The following is a 19919-nucleotide window of genomic DNA, read 5'->3' as shown; positions in this document are numbered from 1 at the left end:
CTCCGTCTCTCATGTTTGCAGGTTGCCGGGATTAAAGGGGTGTTCCTGTCAAATAAAGTTGTTGAGAACCAAGTGAAAACTTATATCACATACAACAAAGGGAGAGACTGGCGTCTTCTACAGGCTCCAACAACCGATCTCCAAGGAAACAAGGTCTATTGTGAACAGGTAAGTGGGCCACTGACACAGGATACATTTGGTTATTTGGATTTCCATTATCTGCTCTAGATGTGCTACACTGCGTCACAACATATACTGGTCAAATAGAGCAAATAAATCTGTATAGAGCTTTTTAGAGTATTGGATGGGAGGGAGTTATCAGAGCAAGACAGTTCAGCATGTGTCAGGCTGCGAAAAGACTTATAGACGAATAACTCAATAATTAAAGATCCCCCCCAGACATGTATTTAGACATGTAAAAATACTCTGCTTTGAATTATGATTTGTGTCCAAACTCTGCAGTCTGCACATATATCATTCTGCACAGTTAAGCTCAAATATCCAACTGGAACACATTTTTGAGTGGAGACAGGCTTTAAATTAAATTTAAAAATAATTTAACTCACCTTGATAGCCAAATCCGGCCCTCCAGGCAAAAATATCCGGCCCTTTGATGAAAGTTGAAGTTTTGACTTTCATAGTTTACATTAAAACTTCTACATGATTTTTACAAATCTGCTATAGATAAAAAAAAGAAATACAAGGCTCATGAAAATCTCAATAATATAAGCTTATTAATTCTAATACGGCCCACAGACGATGAGAGGCATTAATACCAAGGTTGCTCTATGCTATTTGAACAGTGCTGAAATTAAGTCTAATTAACCAAACAGAAATTAAATTTTAATGTGTGAATTCCAAATGATTTAATTCCACAACTTTAGCTTTAGATTTGACCAGAAGAGATTTGTTCTTCACCAACACATATAGGTGGTGGTCTGACAGAAATGGTGTGTTGAAGCAGTTTTTTTTCCTAAGATAACAACATCGGAACCATAAATGATTCAGAATCAGGAAATATTGATGGAAAATCAACAAAGTACATCTCTTGTCTCAAAGAGTAACACGGAACATATATTTGCATATGAGTAAGTTTTAGTCAAATGAGTATTAAAATAAGCTGTAACTCTATTAGCACTTACTTACTAATGGGAAAAATTGCATATGTTATCAATCAATTATACACTGAAATGAATTAAAAGAAATAAACAAACCATAAAGGCCTACATTTCTAATGTGCTGGTGGAACCAAAATGTAAAAGTCCCAAAACAACATGACCCATGGTTGAACCTAATTGCCTTGGTGTTGAACCTAATTCACAACTTCACTTGTCTATATCAGGCTCTTTTAAACTGACACAGTTATTTCAATTTAACTGTACTTAATAGATGGTGAACCCAAGAATATTAAGTTATTAATTCAGCATTCCTCTATTATTTTTTTATTAGTTTTATTATTAGTTGTAGTATGTCTTTATATAGTTTAGTAATGATTAATGAACAGATGAGATACTGCATACATACAGATACAGCATATTGTGTCTTAACTATTGTGATAATGACTGCACTGATGCAGTTCTTGTATACAGTGGTACTCTTTTCTCTTGTGTGTGATTTAATAAAGCCAGATGTCCAAAGAATATAATACGCAGCATTTATGTTTTTCATAGTAAGCAATTAAATAATAATTAACTATTTTGAATCAGGATACATTCATAGTGTATTCACAGCAGTTCTTATGTTGTTTGTGAAACTTTGATTTTCACAGTCTTACCTCAGTCAGCTAATCTCCTGTGTGTTTCTCAGCCGTACTGTTCGCTGCATCTGCACCTTCATGTGTCTGAGAATCCTTACACCTCGGGAAACATTGTCAGCAAAGATTCAGCTCCAGGAATTATAATAGCGTCAGGTGAGGAGATGATTTGTTTTGCACATCCATACTGTAGTTTACTCTCCAACCTTTAATGCTGGTTACCAGAGGATAGTCATTCTGTTCTTTTGTTGTATTCCCAGCACAAATAAATAAAAGGCCTTCTCAGCTGTCAACAGTTTACAAAATGACATTAAATTAATCTTGGCTGCACATCTGTTCCATGTTGAAAAACTACTACAGCTATTTTGCTTTTTTTACAGTATGTAACATGCGTGAAATAATAAATAGTGCTTCTTTACCTTTTGTATTTAGGTGTGGTTGGACCAGAACTGACCAGTACTAATGTCAGCATTTTCATCACATCTGATGCTGGAAACACCTGGAAGGAGGTGCAGTATTATAACTCTAAAAATAGGATTGCATATAAATTTTCTGATGCTGATCTGTACTTGCATTTCTGCATCAATGCTTTTTGGATATATTACTTTGCTAAAAAAAAACAACAACTGCATTTTCTACAAAACCTTTTTTTTCCCATGTAACAAAATACAGAAAACTCGTCCTTTATTTGAACTTTCCCTCAATAAAATACAGCAAATACAGCAATACAACAAAATGAAAAAAAAGTATGACTTGAGTCAGGCATTATATGAATAAAGAATAAGTGAGCAAAAATCTGACTGAGCATTCAATGCCAGCTTTCAGTTCTCGCTTTTCAGTTCTTGGTGACACAAACACAATTTGTTTGTTGACAAAAAGAATATTGAGGTTTGACACCCAGCCTGGTGCATCTCTGATCTGTAAAACAAATAAACCAACGGGAGCACACGGATTTTTGCCATCGGCTTAAGACTCAGTAAATCAACGAAGAGAGCAACACTTGATTGACGCTTTTGTTTGTTCACACAACTGAGTCTCTTGTGGAAAGTACAGTTGTGGTTTCTACTCTCTACCACTAGTATGCATGTTTCCCTGATATTGTCACCAGTGGATACTTTATGTTGAATTTGTGATGAAGTGAAGTTGGTTTATGTCTGCAGGCTTTTCAGGAAGAGTACAGTGTGTTTTTCCTGAATCAAGGAGGATCTCTGGTGGCCATCCGACACACACCTCTGCCAATTAGACACATTTGGTAAGGCTCTCCAAGGATGTGCCTCGTCTTTTTTTGAGCCTATACTCAATCTCTAAAATGAGGAGAGGGATGTTTTACTGAATTCAACTCTATTTGTGGTTGGTTTCTCTGTGATCTAACCATTGTTCTCTCCCGCAGGCTGAGTTTCGATGAGGGCAGAAACTGGGATAAATATAGCTTCACCTCCTCTCCGCTCTACGTTGATGGGGTGCTTGGGGAGCCTGGAGAGGACACCCTCATAATGACGTAAGATATGGAGGAACAATAAAGAATTGCTATGTCTCTAGTTTAGTTAATTACTGTACTGGTTAATTATATATTACCCCAATGAAGACTAAGAACTGTACATACACAGTGTTGAGTTTATTTAATGTGGTTTTGAAAGTGTTTCATTCGCCTAAGATATAGAGGATTTTCTCAACCCACAGAGAAACATAGATTAAAGTCAGTGATTTGAAATTGCCCAAAGCGGATTTACAAGGTTTTCACACAGCAGATTTTGAATCTGCCCCATATACTGAATGTCTTTGACCTTGTTTTTCTGACATGCTTGTGCAGAATATTTGGTCACTTCAGTCATCGATCTGAGTGGCAACTTGTCAAGATTGACTTCCGGTCTATTTTTCAACATCGCTGCACATCTGAAGATTACCTGACGTGGCAGTTACACAATGAGGTAAGTAGCTCTTCTTACTCCTTAACTGGAAGATTCAGTCGTTGATTAAACTCAAGTGAATCTCTTTTGACTCAGTCACACAATAAAAGCAAGAAAAGAATCTCTGAAATGTTTATGATGCATTATTCATTACAGGGAGAAGTGTGCATCATGGGAATGAAGCGAATCTTCCAAAAACTGAAAGCAAATGTTCAATGTGTCAAGGCCAGAGATCAGTATATTTCCCAGATGTCAGACTCCTGCCTGTGCACAGAGGCAGATTTTGAGTGGTGAGTTCCCCACTCTGCAGCTACTCTTTTCACTTCATTAAATCCAGTGTAACACTTTATCAATCTCCAGAGGCAGAGTCTATGAAGCAAACCTAAGGCACAACAAGAGTGTTTGAAGAGTTATATTTCAAAAGTCACGCCTTGTTGTTATCTTTTCTATTATCTTTTTGTCAACTTAGGATATAAGTTAATCACTATAATTAAAAAAACAAAAACAAAAAAAAACATGCCATCAGTTGTTTTTAGTCTTGGGTTTTAGCAATTTTCTAAGATCAGATGTCATTTTGATATAAGATTGTGGTTGTTATCAATATCCTGATATTAATGAAAGCATTTTTCAGATTTCAATATATATCACAATATGGTAATTGTGTGCAAAATTACAATTAACTGTGTTCTGTGGTCATGTAAAACAAAAATGTAAAGATTAATTTTGTTAATTTTAAACTACAAATTGCATCGAATCATCAACAGTAACAATCTATGATCATATCACCACAACACAGTTTAAGTGACAGAACCTGTAATATTGAATCACTGCCCAGCCCCAACACTCAAAGACTGTATATGACAGCAGTACATTGCTGCATGTTTTACTCATATCAAGTGCACTTGAATAGATTTGCATGAAAACTAAAGCTAATAGCTCACTCTAGTCGCTATTAGAAGCTGCTTCTGTCTGTCTGACAGAAGTATTGCTTCATGTCAGAACGTCATGTGCTGATCTAGTGCTAATTGAACCGTGGTGACGAGTATATTTAGCAAGATTAACACCACTTTATTATTAAAAGGACTTACTAAACTTTCCGACTCTGGGCTTTTGAGGCTGTTTTTCCCTGATCATGATGAAAGAAATCTGATAGATCCCTTTGACTTTGCCAAGGTATAATTATAGTTTGTGTAAACATGAACAATGATTTTTTTCTCTGCCTCAGATGTTTGATACATAAAACATCAAATCTCAAGTACTCTGAGCTGTTGTGCTATAAAAACTTTTCTTTAGCCTAGAACACCTCTGTTTATGGTAGACATTAGCTTACTATGAATGATTCTGTTTGAGCTGAGTAATTATATTTGAGATTTTTAATAAAACATAACTAATATTTATTACAACCCGTGTATCTTTTCTGGTCTTGTGTTCCAAATGAAACAGCGACTATGGATTTGAGAGGCAGATTGATGGGAGCTGCATTCCGGCTTTCTGGTTTGTTCCTTCAGCAACATCGAGAGACTGCATCACGGGGGACAGCTTCCTCAACACGACAGGGTACATCAATTCATTTGTTTCGTCAAGAACCGAGGGAGCAGTGTGTGCACAAATGCCCTTGGTCACGGTCAAGCTCAACTTTCTTGAAAATCACCTGCTATTCTGTGTGAAAATGATAAATAAATATATACTACCAATGACTGACCCATTTTTAATATTGTACACCTTATGAATATCTTCCAGCCCTTATATTTATACATGAATGTGTGCATATGTGCTTGTGTCTGCTTTTACATTCATGTAGTCCTCATCTGTGTCTTTTTGTACTTTTTTGGTGAATTCCAGATATCGCAGGGCTTTGTTTAACAACTGCACTGAGGGAACTCTGTTGCAGTACAGCCCCAGACGACAGAAGTGTCCCAGTCAGGTCCCTAGGGGCCTCCAGCTCTTCACCAGTGAGGGAACACTGGTAGCAACACTGGGGAAGAATGTCACCTTCTTGGTCTTTCTGGAAGAGGTGCTGACTTCACTTAAATAAAGCAATAGTTTTGTGTATTACAGGGTGGTACTTGCATGCTTTTTCTTCTTTGGTTAGCGCCTTATTTGAATATTGAGACGCTGTCAGGAACGCGGCACAGAGGCTGGACCACCAGAATATCAAATAAATATGCGGCATCATGATTCACCACTTGACCTCGTCTTTGCAGATAATTTGGAAAAAAGGCGCTCTGTCGGGTGTCAGTGAGGACAGGGACAAACAACTGCGAGCGTAGTGTGAGTGACAGTATTTTGTTTTCTTTTTGAAGGGTCTCAGCTCCACGACGAGTATAACAGTGGACTTCGGTGACGGCACCGCTATATCCTATGTTAACATAAGCTCCATCGATGACGGGGTCAAGCATATCTACAGTAAAGTTGGCATCTACCAAGTGTCTGCTACAGCAACCAACACTCTGGGCTTTGACAGGGTGATACTCTACCTCCACGTCTCCTGTGAGTGAAAAAGAAAAAAAAAAACTTCAGGATGAGTAACAGGCCATAGCTAATAGTTGCTGCTGAAGCATTAAGTGCAGGATCATTCATCCAATTATTTTTAATGTGTTAATTTGAGAAAACTGGCTCTTTTTCCCCCTGAATTCAACATGGGTTATTGTCAGCATTATTTTAATCACTTATTAAATACCCCTTTAATATAAGTGTGGATTAGTATAAAGGCTCATCATTTGCATTGGCTGACAGTGCAGTGACAGTGTTTCCTGCATCATAATAAGCTGAACTTATTCAGAACTAACTTCATTTTGGTTGATATCATAAAGTGACTAGACTATAAGCTATTTTCTTGATCCTTTGTGGCACATAAACACCAGCTATAAGATCAAACAAGCCTTTAAATTGGTCAAAACATTTCAACTTGTGAGCCCATAGAGGGAAAAAAAATCAGACAAAATAATGTGACAAATATGCTCACCACTGTTCTGTAACTTTAAATTGGCTCATTAAAGTTAAACTCCATCCAATATCTCCATCCAAAGTTTTGAGTATCAGTCATCCCGCGTGGGCGTGAAAGACGGCTGTTGGTTGTTTCCTCATTGACAGAGACGAACAGCGGTGGTCAGTTTGAATTCAGCTCATTATAATGGATTCCAATGGTGACATTTTCATGGTAGCAAAAAGCATCAAAACATCCACAGACACTTCTCAAACCACTCCTGCCATGCAATCAACTTCTCCACTGTGCATCCATATACTCTGTGTGTTCCAGTCATCATTTTGCCAGAATATGACTGAAAACACAGCTTCTGTCAGGGTGCGATATTACAACATGGAAGTAGTATATTTAGCCAGGTTTTGACAAAAAGATGTGGATTTATATGGTTGTGTGTTTCTCGCTTCAAAGGTCAACTTGAACAGGTCCAGCTCTCAGCTCCGTCAGTGGTCATCAAGAACAAAGCAGTAAACCTGACAACAGTGTTACGCCCCAGCAATGTGGGAACAGTCACCTACTACTGGTGGTTTGATAACAAAACAGAGGTGAGCTTTGCTTTCTTGTTCTCTACCATGCTGTTTATTAACCAAATTACATGATGGATTCACAAGTCACATCACTCTCTCTCTCTCTCTACTGTCTGTGTCTTTGCCGTTTAGCCTGTAGTGACCCTGGAAGGAGGGATGTCCTTCACCTTCTCCAAGGAGGGAAGTCACACTGTCACTGTCCAGGCTTCAGTCGGCAATACTGTGCACCAGGACCAAATGACTGTGGCAGTTTATGGTGAGCTTCATTTTACTTTTCTAAATACACTCCAACAGCCATGGCATACAACAATAAAGTGAAAACTTTTGCAACTACAAATAGAGAGAGAGAATTAATAAAAGTTTTTATTGAACCTTTGAAGCCTTTTGACAAAAAAAATCTCAGCCATAATTCATGGTCTTGATCAGTGGTTGGAGTTTGTTCACTTGTCATGGAGATGGTTTAGTTGTTATCACATGACCTAGCTGTGGGATTCTGGTGATGTGAAAATGCCATCCTCAGCCAAATGTGGCTGAAAGCTCTGCACAGAGTGTGTCAAAGGGAATCCATAATTGTATATACACAAATAAACACACATACACACATACTCTTTTTGTTTCTGGTTGAAATAGTTTCTTAATGTTTCCAAACATGAAAATTCATATGAACATGCACACATATATATATATATATATATACCATGAATTATGGCTGAGATTTTTTTGTCAAAAGGCGTATATATATATATATATATATATATATATATATATATATATATATATATATATATATATATATATATCCTGAAAAGTCGGCTGAATGGGAAGAACAAGATACGGGCCATCAACACGTACTCCTTGCCAGTCATCAGATACCCCGCTGGTATAATAAGCTGGCCAAAGAAGGAGATAGAGGCCACTGTTATCAAGACAAGAAAGCTCCTCACAATGCATGGAGGGTTTCATCCCAAGTCCAGCACCCTGAGACTGTACACTAAGCAGAACGAGGGAGGCCGAGGACTGGTGAGCGTCAGAGCCACTGTCCAGGACGAAACAACCAACATCCAGGAATACATCAGGAAGATGGCCCCCAAAGATGAACTGCTAAGTGAATACCTCAGGCAGCAGAGGAGGAGGAGGAACCATCATGGAGGGACAAGCCCCTACACAGCATGTACCACCGACAGATAGAAGAAGTGGCTGATATCAAGAAATCCTAACAGTGGCTGGAAAAGGCTGGACTGAAGGACAGAACAGAAGCACTAATCATGGCAGCACAAGAACAGGCACTCAGTACAAGATCAATAGAGGCGGGGATCTACCACACCAGACAGGACCCCAGGTGCAGGCTGTGCAAAGATGCTCCTGAGACAGTTCAGCACATAATAGCAGGGTGTAAGATGAAGGCAGGAACAGCGTACATGGAATGCCATAACCAAGTGGCTGGCATAGTGTACAGGAACATATGCACTGAGTATGGGTTGGAGGTCCCAAGGTCACAATGGAAGACACCTCCTAAGGTGGTTGAGAATGACCAAGCCAAGATCCTGTGGGACTTCCAGATCCAGACTGACCAGCTGGTGACGGCTAACCAACCGGACATTGTGTTGATCGACGAACAACAGAAGAAGGCAGTGGTGATAGACGTAGCAATCCCAAGCGACAGCAACATCAAGAAGAAGGAACACGAGAAGATCGAAAAATACCAAGGGCTGAAAAAGGAGCTAGAAAGGATGTGGGGAGTAAAGGCAACAGTGGTGCCAGTGGTAATTGGAGCACTGGGGACTGTGACCCACAAACTGGGAGAGTGGCTCCAGCAGATTCCGGGTACAACATCTGAGGTCTCTGTCCAGAGGAGCGCAGTCCTAGGAACAGCTAAGACACTGCGCAGAACCCTCAAACTCCCAGGCCTCTGCTAGAGGACCCGAGCTTGAGGAAGACAAATCACCACCCCCCCATGGGAGGGGGGTGAGAGGGAGATTTTTTTTTTTTTATATGTATATCTACATATATATTTATTTATTTATTCATCATGTGAACTGCACTATCTAGTAGATAGACTGTCCTATCTAATAGTACCTGATAAACAAAGTGCATGTGTAATGATGTATGCACAAACATGAATAACAACAAAAGATTTCCATAATAAGGTTAAAAGGACAAAGCATATGCAAAAAATGGCCTCTGTACTGCAATGTGAACATAATAATGACATATTGTTCATCTTATGTATCTTCTCAAGGTTATAGTATATCCATGCAGCATCTTAAAAAGCATTAATTGAAGTTATGATTAATATGAACATTTATGAACTTTGAGACAGAAATACTGTATGTCCAATCCTCATTATCAATTTCTATTGGGCAATCATGTTGCCATGTAAGCTTATCATACCCATATTATCTGATGAAAAACAGATTCTACTCTGTGCAGGCAACCTTACAATCAGGGGTAGGGTTATTTGATTACTGAACTGGATTTTCGTGAGGAGGGCTCCCACATCAAGAAGTAAGAAAGAATATTAAGTCTGATTCAGATTTCTGCTTGCATTTCAGATTATTTCCGGTCGCATGTTTTGGCCTTTTCTTCTAATTTGGATGAGCTGAACCCCGGGGTGTCTGAGTGGAGAGAGGACATCGGGAGAGTGGTGAAGAGCTCTATGGTTCAGGTCAGTTATGCAGCTGCTCTCTCATATTATAAAAACCATAATATAATCAGGAATGAGCTAAAATCCAGAGGACCTCATTCAGATTCTGGCAGTTAACAGCTTTGCACTAGCCTGGAGTGAAAAATTCAAGCCTCTGTTCAGTGAGCCAATAACATTTCCATTCTTGGTTCTGCTGCATTAGTAATGTATGTGTGTGGTCTTGTGTCAAGTGTTACACTCCACTACTTGCAGTGTCTTTAACCTCACTTGCTCTGTAATTAGTTGTTAACCTCTATGGGCTGATTGTACATCACCTGAAATCATTATTACTAGTACACACTTTGAACTGAACTTGTCAAAACACTAAAGGGCAGTAAAAGCACTGCTATGGCAGTTGCTATTTGCTCTCTAAAGAGCTGAATGCCATTGCCTCGAGAGAACACCAAAACCTCAAGTAAAGGGAGCCTAAATGTGGTTAAGTGCATCTGGTTTTCCCTCTCAGAATGTATAGGGCATGTCAAAAAAGCAGCATGTTATGTAAAAGACCTGAATAGTGAGCTCTATATATATCCTACAGTAGCCTTCAGTATGAAACATTCACTTTGACCTTCTGTCTTGTCAGATATTACCACAGTTTACACCAGGAAACTGACAGGAGACCTCTGGTTATGGCATAAATGCACTAAAAGCCCTGGCCTTTACCAAAGACTGTCAAATTGAACTTGCATGTTCCAGTTGATTTGTGCATTATATGTTGACAGTGACTGGTACTTAGGCAAATGATATATGAAGCAGAAAGCCAACACCATTTACTTATTTATACAGTCGACCCCCAAGAATCATATCGCAGGGCGTAGCGTAGAATATCACCCAGAACAGTGTCAATTAAAAGGCCTTTTAGTGAGGTTTTGTTGTTATTATTAAAGGTCACAGGTATCAGTGAAGATCAGCTCCTGGTCACAGTGCTTCCAGGTTTACCAACCACAGCGGAGATTTTCATTGTGCCTGAGAGGACGTCAAGAGATGGAGCCATGGATGAAAAGTGGGCACACCTGGATCAGGTACTGCCTTGTCTAATCATTTTAATGGCCTGTGGCAGATGTTCAGTATAATGTGGTTTTCTGCGATAATTAAAAGTGCACAAAAGTACGCTGAGGAAGTCAGGAGACTTTCTCTAGAGAAAACATCCCTTTACTGTCCTTTAGTTTGTCATGCAACACTTCTGAGTTTAAACGATTTTGTTTTAAAAAGAGAACATATTTTATGATTTTGACGTTTCTCTCACCAGGAGATTACATTTTAACGGCACAGCACAGCACTTAAAGTATTTGTGCACAGTATTCAAGATACAGTGAAAAGATACTTGTACTTGAAAAAATACTCTTGTCTCTGACTTTTTGGAAAGATCGTAAAGCCATAAAACTAGTACATTTCTATACAGATGTATATTGACCAACCCATGTATTTACATTATATGGCCCATTTTTCTTCTATGTTTTACTCATATATTTTACTTTTCAGTCTCTTGAGATACAAAATCTATTTAACAAGAGGCTGAGAATCAAACATTTACATTGGTATTAATCATTTTCCAGTTCTTTTGCGCAGCATTGTACATTTTATATACACTTAAATCCTCTTTCTTCAGTCATTGGTTTCCGTTCATTTCAGCACAGCATGAAAATCTACTTTTAGAGACTAAATCTTAACTTAAAACTTCTTTCAGTGAGGCAATACATCACAATGAGCATTATGTCTGCTCTCATTTATTTTTGTCAAAGTTACATTATCGTTGCATGGTAACGCAGTTTTAAGTGCAGCCTGATTTGGAAAGTCTGCACTCCATTGCCACGCAACAATAAGGTTAACTTTGACAAAAACAAATGCAGACATGATGCTCATTGTGATGGATTACCTAAGTCAACCAAGTTTAAAGTCTTTGCAAATGTATTTTAATACTGCAGTGGAAAGAATGGACAACAATGGCTGCCTGGTAGGTTAGGAAATCACTATGGTATGCCTCGGAAAAGGTCAGCAGTAATGAAGAGTATACATTTTTTTGCACTAATTGGGCTAAAACATGCAGAAACTCTGATGTGGTCCATTAAGTGAAAACAAAGAGAACAAGAGGAATATGTTTTCTATAGCCTCACTGTTATTAGCATGCAGGCACACAAGATCCATTTCATCTAATATAGCAACACAACACATCTTCCTCATTTATATTCCACATTTTAAAGTACACTGTTTAGATTCCCTGCAGAGTCATTCAATTAAAGAACATGTTCTCAATTTTACTGCATTCATCATTTTGTAATGATTTAATCAGGCAATACAAACTTTAATTGTTAATTTATGTTTTTTTTCTTTGCCACCAAACAAACAAACAAACTTTTCCCCTGAATTGATTCATTGTATCACAGTAGCTTAAGCTTTTTTAAATTATATTTTATGTCTTTATTGCTTTTGTGCTTAATGACGTAATGTTGCCACACATGCTTTTTGTATTTCATCCCTCCTGAGGAGTAATGCATGATGTCAACACTAGAGGGCAGTGTCTTCCCATGTAAAAGCACTAAACCAGCATCAGCAGTGAAATAACACACAGTATCTCAGTACATGCCATACTGTCATTGTCACTTTTTTAGAAGTTTTGAAACTTGCATAAACCTTTACATAGTATTAACATCATAAACATATCAAGTCACAGTGCTGCATGTATTTTATTGTTTTCTTACAGCAAAATAAGATCTCTGTCTTCTATGGCACACTCAAAACTGATCTCTAAAAAGCTATTAAATATGTAAACAAAACAATAAAACAGGGTTGTCTTTGAAACAACAGCTAGACAAACTAATTTGTTCATCATAAGAGATGTATCACAAGTAAACATAATTTTGCTGGCTCACAGTCAGTCTTGAACTAAGTTAATAGGTATTTAATTACATTGATGCATCATATAATTGGCACCGTCAAGAAAGGAGACAAACTGGGGCAGGTGGCCTGGATTGGGAATTAAAGAGATGTATTTATCTGGATCCTGTCTGATTACCTGGCAGAACCACATAGACAATAGGGGTAATAAATCTTCAGTTCACTGTTCTAATCTCCAATGAATGAGTTGCAACGTGGATGCATTAAGTGAGTGTGTGCGCCCAAAACACACGTGTATGTGTCGAGTATATGTGTGGAGCAGCTTATTAAAATGTGTAATAGATTTACTGACCCTGATATGCCACTAGAACAAAAAGTAATTATTCATACTGTGTAGAGCAGTCTAATTTTAACCAGTGGAAAGATTTTAGAAAGAGCGAGATGGAATTAGTGAGGCATGGCTAAGGACTCAAATGGGCTCTGGGAAGGCATTTTGGTCTCTTGTTAAATGACTGCTTCATCTAGGTGTGAAAAGCAGTGGAACTTGAGGCACATCAGGGAGGAAAATTAAAACAGCAATTTTATGATATTAGAAAATACTTTGATCTCCAATAGCTTTGCCTCACTGAACTTTTTAAATCAGTGCATGCTTTTTTTTTCTTTTTTTTTTTTTTTTGAAAATAGGTATATAACAAAGAATCGGAGGTGGGAAAAGTCCCTGTTGTGATAGAAAGAGCAAAAGATTTAATTTCTTTAAATGTCACTGCCACACCATAAGCACAGTGCCCTTTTACCTGATAGGGTTTCCATCGGCATTAAAAGTCTGCTGGGTTTGGTGTGGTAGGTTTGGTTTTTTGTGTCATATCAACATTTGCTCCTCTTTAGAAGGAAGCAAAAATTCTGATTCATAATTCAGGCCGTTGGATGAAATGACTGAGGCTGAAATATTGATGACTGTAGAATATTGCTGTGCAGCCGCCGCTAACAGTCTTCTCTGCTCTATCACTCTTCCTCATAGCTTTCTCAGGTTCTGCTAAGTGCTCTGAACCAAGACCTCATCCAGTTCACACTCAGACCGGGAGTGCAGGTGAATGTGTATGCCACGCGGCTGTCTCCAGGTGAGTATGCTGTCTCTGCCGCACACCTACCCGAATAAACGGCTGTACCGTCCATTTTTGGAAAAGAGGTTAAATTCAGGTGGTTCTCTCGGTGCTCCTTATATGAGATTAGATTGTGTACTTCTTCCAGTTTAGAGATGAAGATGAAGAAAAGATAAAGTGTTGCTTGGGCATTTGCTGCCTCAGTCAGCAACAAAAGACAGCTGTGATTCTCCATTGTTATATAATAAGATTTTTATATAATTATATACACATAAAAAATATGCATTTGTCCTCTTTTGGACTGCATGTGCACTCATTTTCTTTCCTTCTTTGTCCTTCAAAGCTCCTCTCGTGGACAGCAGTGATAGTGGTCACAGCAGCACTGCAGTCATCATGCTTGTGTCAGTCGTACTGATGGGCTTGGCTGTCTTTGTAATATATAAATTTAAAAGGTACAGTATACTGGATATAATATAATACATCGTAACTATTATAGAGCACAGTCAAAAGGAAACTGCTTTTCAGACTCATATCATTGCAAATATCTATGATGTCGTTTTGTTTATGCGTGTGTTTGCATAACGGCCCTGTTTAGAGCAGGCCCCATTATCTACAAGTAAGCACCTCACTCCTGAACTCCTAAAACTTTCCAGAAGTATTCAGACTCCATATATCTCTGAGTTATGGACAGCCACGACACAATAATAGCTCGAGAAATGAGACAATTCCCCTCTGTCTCAATCTGCAGAATATTACAGGGAATGACAGTCTAATCAATTCTCCCAGAGTGCTGAATGGGTGTCAGAGACCTGCAGTTATCAATATTCATCTATCTGACAATGTGAGGGTTGACCTTTCGGAAATGCTAAACACAACCATTCAAGGTGAGGCATACTCTGCAGCATGGCAGGAAAGGTTGAGGAGATAAGTCCTGAGACAACATATATTATACAGTGAGGGGCATACAGTAAATAGCATCCTCTACTGCAGGTAATCCTCATGCCAATCACAGTGAAATGCTTTAGTTTGTCTGTAGTTTGCAGAATTTTACTCATTACAAAGTAAAAACATGACTTACTGTAACTTTCAGGATCATAATTACTACATTAAAAAATCAATTCTGAGTTTGAAAATCCGCCTCAAATGTCACAGCACCAGCTGCAGCACAAAGCCACGAGGGGAGAATCTGAAATTAGAAATGCAAGATGCTAGTTTTAAGCAGAATTGGGGGTGCATCTGAGGGGATGAAAAATTGATTGAAAACTGAGGTGAACAATATGAAAGTGAGAGTGCAATGCCCAGAGGAATGCAAAACGCCCTAGTTTCCAGCTTTCAAGCAATCCTCTCCCATCCTTAACAGTTAAAAATAGTGTGACACATTATGTGTAGTGAAAGCATTAGTGAAACAGACCTGATGGCAGGTCTCCATTAACTTGCCTTTTTTTTTTATCATCTTTTCTCTTTTTTTTTCTCCTCTGCACAACCTATAGGAAGATCCCAGGCATCAACACATATACAGCAGAGCAACCTGACAAAGAACAAGAGGTCATCCCGACAGTGACCTCCATAGCCGTCCCAAACCCTGAGGGGGATAAGCTGACCTCGCTGGATCATGTGGATGTACAGTTAGACTCAAAAAGCAGAGGTATTGGTGTGTCTATTTCTTCTTTAAAGCTGCAGGCATTCTTCAAGTATCCATAGGGATTATTTTCACATTTTTTTCAGTATATGTTGAACAATGTTGACAACTTTATGTAGTGTTGTATTCTATCACTCTAGTCACCATCTGCATTGAACGTGTTGGTTTTTAAAGCGACAAAACAGGTATCTAAACATTTGATGTGGTGTGATAAAAACAGCAGAATTACATAAAAGGTCAGTTCACCCATCTTACAAAAATACATATGTACTCATTCACCTCAAGTGGCATCTAGCCGTCCAGATAGTTTTGGATTTATTTATCAAGGTTTTGAAATTTTATCCATCTCCAAGTTTACTTCCTCCACCCCAGTACAGTGAAGGAGAATGAATTTGTGTTTGTTTCTTCTCTGAAACTGTTTCTCCATTACTTTGGATTATCCACAGAACACACTGTGAACAATTTTCAAACAGACTAGAAAGTAGAAAGTAGCTCCAATGTTTGTGGATTATCCAGAGTAAAAGAATAGTCACATTACATCCTATTTTTATTCATATCTAATACATTCACAGATGTGATTCCTGTCTTTGTGTGATCACCTGCCATTCGCATACAAAACATTTAAGTTTGGTTGAGATAGTTACTTGGAGAAAGCCTAGAAAACAAAATTAGGCTTATAGCATTTCTTGTCTTTCTTCTGCTATTTGGTGTACAATCGAACAGATGTTCATATAATCTTACTTACATTTTATCTGTGTGTTACCCAAATATCTAATTTTACAGTTTTGATATTTGATATATAGAGGTGTTTTATAATCCCATGTGGGATAGGTCAAATATTTGGCATGACACGGATTAAAAACCAGCAATATGCCTTCATCTTATTTTGTACAAACTACAAACTGCAGCATCGCTCACATTCACCACTTACAATTTTTGTCTCTCTGCTCATGTTTAAATACTGACATCTCCAAACTTCAGCTCAGAAACCATACTGTAGTTAGGTACCATAAAGGGTAAGTGAGAGGAATTGGGTGAACCATCTCTTTTGCCAAGAAAGTTGTCACAAAAGTCACGACAGTATATTAAAAATAGAATTGCTAAAGAGGAACAGTGGTCATTCGTTGAAGCTCACTGACAGGGGAGGAAAACTTGATATTCACTTATTGTTAAGTGCTGATGCTATTTCTTCCTCTCCCCATATTATTATATGAGTTGTCAAGACATAGTTATTATTATGTGCTGTATATTTATGTATTTGCCCACCTGAGTTTGTCATAGCGACGTATTAGTATTCACAAGTAAGTAAGGCACAATCGAGTGCAAGCTAAAGTGATGAGAATGTCTAGGTGAATTATTTGACCCAATAAAATAATTTGTGCATCAGGAAAGTAGCGGAGTTGTGAAAGCATTTTCATCAAGAAATATCTATGAAGTTCCAGTTGATTTACCTCTACCGGTAGCTAAACAATCGACCCATCCAAGATAAATGTGTTTCCCTGCAAAAATACACCCTTATGCAAATAGCTACATAAAATTCCTCCTGTCTTTTTTCTTTCTTCTCCCTTGCCAGGCTACCTGCCATCTCACACAGACATCAAGCTCTCTGATGAAGCGCCCCATGTGTTTTAATGTTGAGAGTCTATGACCGACTCGAAAGCAATACATCTTCTTTGGCAGTTACTTCCAGCAAGCTATGAAACCACGGTCACAATGAATGGTCTCGAGTGTTTTGCTACCCATGCATGGATGGACCAGTTCACACTGTGCTGCCTAATCCCTCTGAGGAGACTGTACAGATTTATACTTGCTTCTTGAAAAGGGACACTTTTTGACTGAAAATACTTGTATTTTTGCAAGGACATTGATCTTTTTATGTAAATAATGTACATCCATAATGGAAAAGTAAAAGTTATTTGTCTCAGCTGGTTACAGCTGCGTCTGCTCAAATATGAAAATATCAAACAGCAGAACAGAAGTGATGTATAATAATATCTCCAAATATGCTCATATTTCTGTTCTTCGGGCTTGTGTTTGTGAAGTTGAGTTTGTTTAACTATGTGGAAATAGCTTATCTGAGTAAGACAGTGAGGGAACCAGATTCATTAAGCTCTGTACAATCAGTAAATCTTATCAGAAGATTCTCATCAAATGAAAGCTTGCAATATCCAGGAGATGAAGGATGGCTCCGAGTCCCAGATCTGTGTATTCCATCAAGCCTGTCTCTTTGTCGCTCAAAATGTTATATATGTCATAGCAAAAATAAGAGCAGAAGATCAAAATGGATATACTAGATAGGTATATATGAGAACTCCCTCTTGTTTGTGCAACAGAAATCCCTGTTGCTTAGGGGACTCGAGTTGTTTTAGTGGCACTGGAATGATAAATGTTAAACCTACTCTAAAACAGATTATACACAAATCTTCTGTCTCATGTAAATCATGCATATGGATTATTGTTGCAGCAGAAATCTTATATTTGATTGTTTTCAGTTCGACTGTTAAACAATGCAGTGACTTTTAAACTTTTCAAACACATTTTTTTTTGTTGTTGTTGCCAGGAGCATTCCTTGTGAATTCTGGTTTCTACAAAGAGAACAAAATGTAAATTTTCTGAATAATTCCCGTGTTAACGACAGTGCAGCAAACACTTGCTGTAATGCAGTAAAAAAGTACTACAGTGCCACATCCATATGTTAAATAATTACTTATTAGTTCAAGATTTATTAGTTATTCTTTTGACGCAGATACCAGATTTACCACCACAAAGTTAAGACTCCTTGACACAGATAGAAATTTGTTTTGTTGCTTTTCTTTGAACTGATCTCACTGGGAAGGTTGGGCTGCCTTGTTAAAGGATCTATCACAACACTGAAACTGTAACCGATTTGAATGGAAACATGTTCTTTATTCAGGTTGTTTTAAATGTACCTTTTATTTACGCTGGACTGTTTATCTACCGTGACGATGTCAACATCAACACATGGCATTTTCCCTCAGTTTACATTAATGCAGAGGAGCCTGCAGTTTATTCTAGGTTTGCCCCCAAGGACTCAGCGGACAAAAGGCTGCAAATTTGTTCATCTCTCTAGCTGCGAGGGACACAGAGATAGAGAAGACGTATCTCCTGTCAACAAGGCTCAGCCTACGCACAGAGCTTTGGTCAGCTGCTGTCTCTTTGGTATAAGTACTGAAGTTCTTCTTCATCAAACTTTTCTTTTTAAGTGTTGTCAGCATCGTATGTCATTGGGACAAATTGACTAGAGGCTTCTCCATACTTCCTCCCTCCAATGCTCCGATTGAGCCTGAAGCATAAATAACTCGTCATCAGATGAATGCTCTCTCCGCACCGATATCAGTGAAGTTTTATTTTGTGCTTGTAATTTACTTAACAGATTTTTGTTAAGCCCCAATAATCAACCTGTGAATACAATTGTGAACATATTTGCATGATGTTTTTTTTTTTCTTCCTCTTTCAAGATACTAAAAATACGTCTTAATTAGGAGAAAAAAATTAAATGTTAGAAAATGTTTCTCAGAGGCTAGGCAACTCATTCATTACAAGTAACGTGATTATTCAGTGGGTTGTTAGTGTGTTTTTCATCTGACCTTGCAGAAGTAACCATGGTTGCGGAATAAAGCAGAAACACAACGATAAACAGCTCATTTTTGCTGTCTCCGATCTGTTAAAATCCGTGTAGTTGACTGCGGCTGTTGTGTTTGACCTTTGATTTAGTCAATCAGCAGACTTCATGAAGAGCAAAACTATGACTTCACTTCAGCTGGCTATGAGTCTGTCACAGAAATTGGTAGTTTTGATCGACAGGCGCTTTCACTTTGTCAAATATGTTGTTTTTTCTGCTTTGTCTCTAACAAGTGTTGCTTAGCATGCCAAAGTTTCAGTGCAGTCATATGCATGATACAATGGGGCCAAGCGGGAGGACAATGAAAAGCACCAAGTAGCCTGGAGTGATTCTAATGGGCTGGTTCCTTGACTCTCCCACTGTGCAACAAATTAATTATCCCCTCTCCAGGAAATCAACACACATACACACACACACACACACACACACACACACACACACACACACACACATAATCAAGGAAGATTTTCCCAGACTGAGTAGCACCTTGAATGAAAAATGTCCCACAACAATAACCCACAGCAATATTGTGTTAGCCACAGTGTGAAATTGATGAGCGTGTTTCCTTTCATTGAGTGCTACATTACAGTGTCTGGCTGCAACGAATCATCCATTAGTGATTGTCACCGTTCAATTTGATTGTGCAATGCGGAACATCCCAGGGCCGTTAGAGAAAGGCCTTGGTGTTAATTTAGACTGAGAGTAGGAGCAAGAATAAGACTCTCGGGGCGTTGATAGCTGTTGGAGTGATGAAGATTGGTGTGTCATATGAAGCTGTTGAAGTGGCAAACAAAATGCAAAACAGAGGAACAAGGGCCTTGTTGCTGCGGCTTTGTGTGTGAAGAGTTA

The 19919-nt window shown here is 38.4% G+C and overlaps 1 protein-coding gene across 2 annotated transcripts in view; it reads left to right on the top strand.

Annotated features, from left to right (window-relative positions):
• Positions 1-18870, top strand: part of LOC137197143 (VPS10 domain-containing receptor SorCS1-like) — a 44835-nt gene extending 25965 nt beyond the window's left edge. For both annotated transcript variants that reach the window (XM_067610318.1, XM_067610319.1), the window contains exons 10-27: positions 22-168; positions 1807-1909; positions 2186-2262; positions 2914-3005; positions 3144-3251; positions 3564-3681; positions 3817-3950; positions 5104-5217; positions 5503-5674; positions 5964-6150; positions 7055-7188; positions 7303-7426; positions 9723-9835; positions 10741-10875; positions 13707-13806; positions 14132-14240; positions 15279-15433; positions 17001-18870. In XM_067610318.1, the coding sequence (XP_067466419.1) occupies positions 22-168; positions 1807-1909; positions 2186-2262; positions 2914-3005; positions 3144-3251; positions 3564-3681; positions 3817-3950; positions 5104-5217; positions 5503-5674; positions 5964-6150; positions 7055-7188; positions 7303-7426; positions 9723-9835; positions 10741-10875; positions 13707-13806; positions 14132-14240; positions 15279-15433; positions 17001-17059 (2181 nt within the window). In that variant the 3' untranslated portion in view covers positions 17060-18870. The remainder of the gene's footprint in view (positions 1-21; positions 169-1806; positions 1910-2185; positions 2263-2913; positions 3006-3143; positions 3252-3563; positions 3682-3816; positions 3951-5103; positions 5218-5502; positions 5675-5963; positions 6151-7054; positions 7189-7302; positions 7427-9722; positions 9836-10740; positions 10876-13706; positions 13807-14131; positions 14241-15278; positions 15434-17000) is intronic.
• The last annotated feature ends 1049 nt before the right edge of the window (positions 18871-19919 follow it).

The sequence above is a fragment of the Thunnus thynnus genome, chromosome 14, assembly GCF_963924715.1.
Source record: "Thunnus thynnus chromosome 14, fThuThy2.1, whole genome shotgun sequence".
In the NCBI taxonomy this organism is placed as follows: domain Eukaryota; kingdom Metazoa; phylum Chordata; class Actinopteri; order Scombriformes; family Scombridae; genus Thunnus; species Thunnus thynnus.
This window is presented reverse-complemented; position numbering and strand designations above follow the sequence as displayed.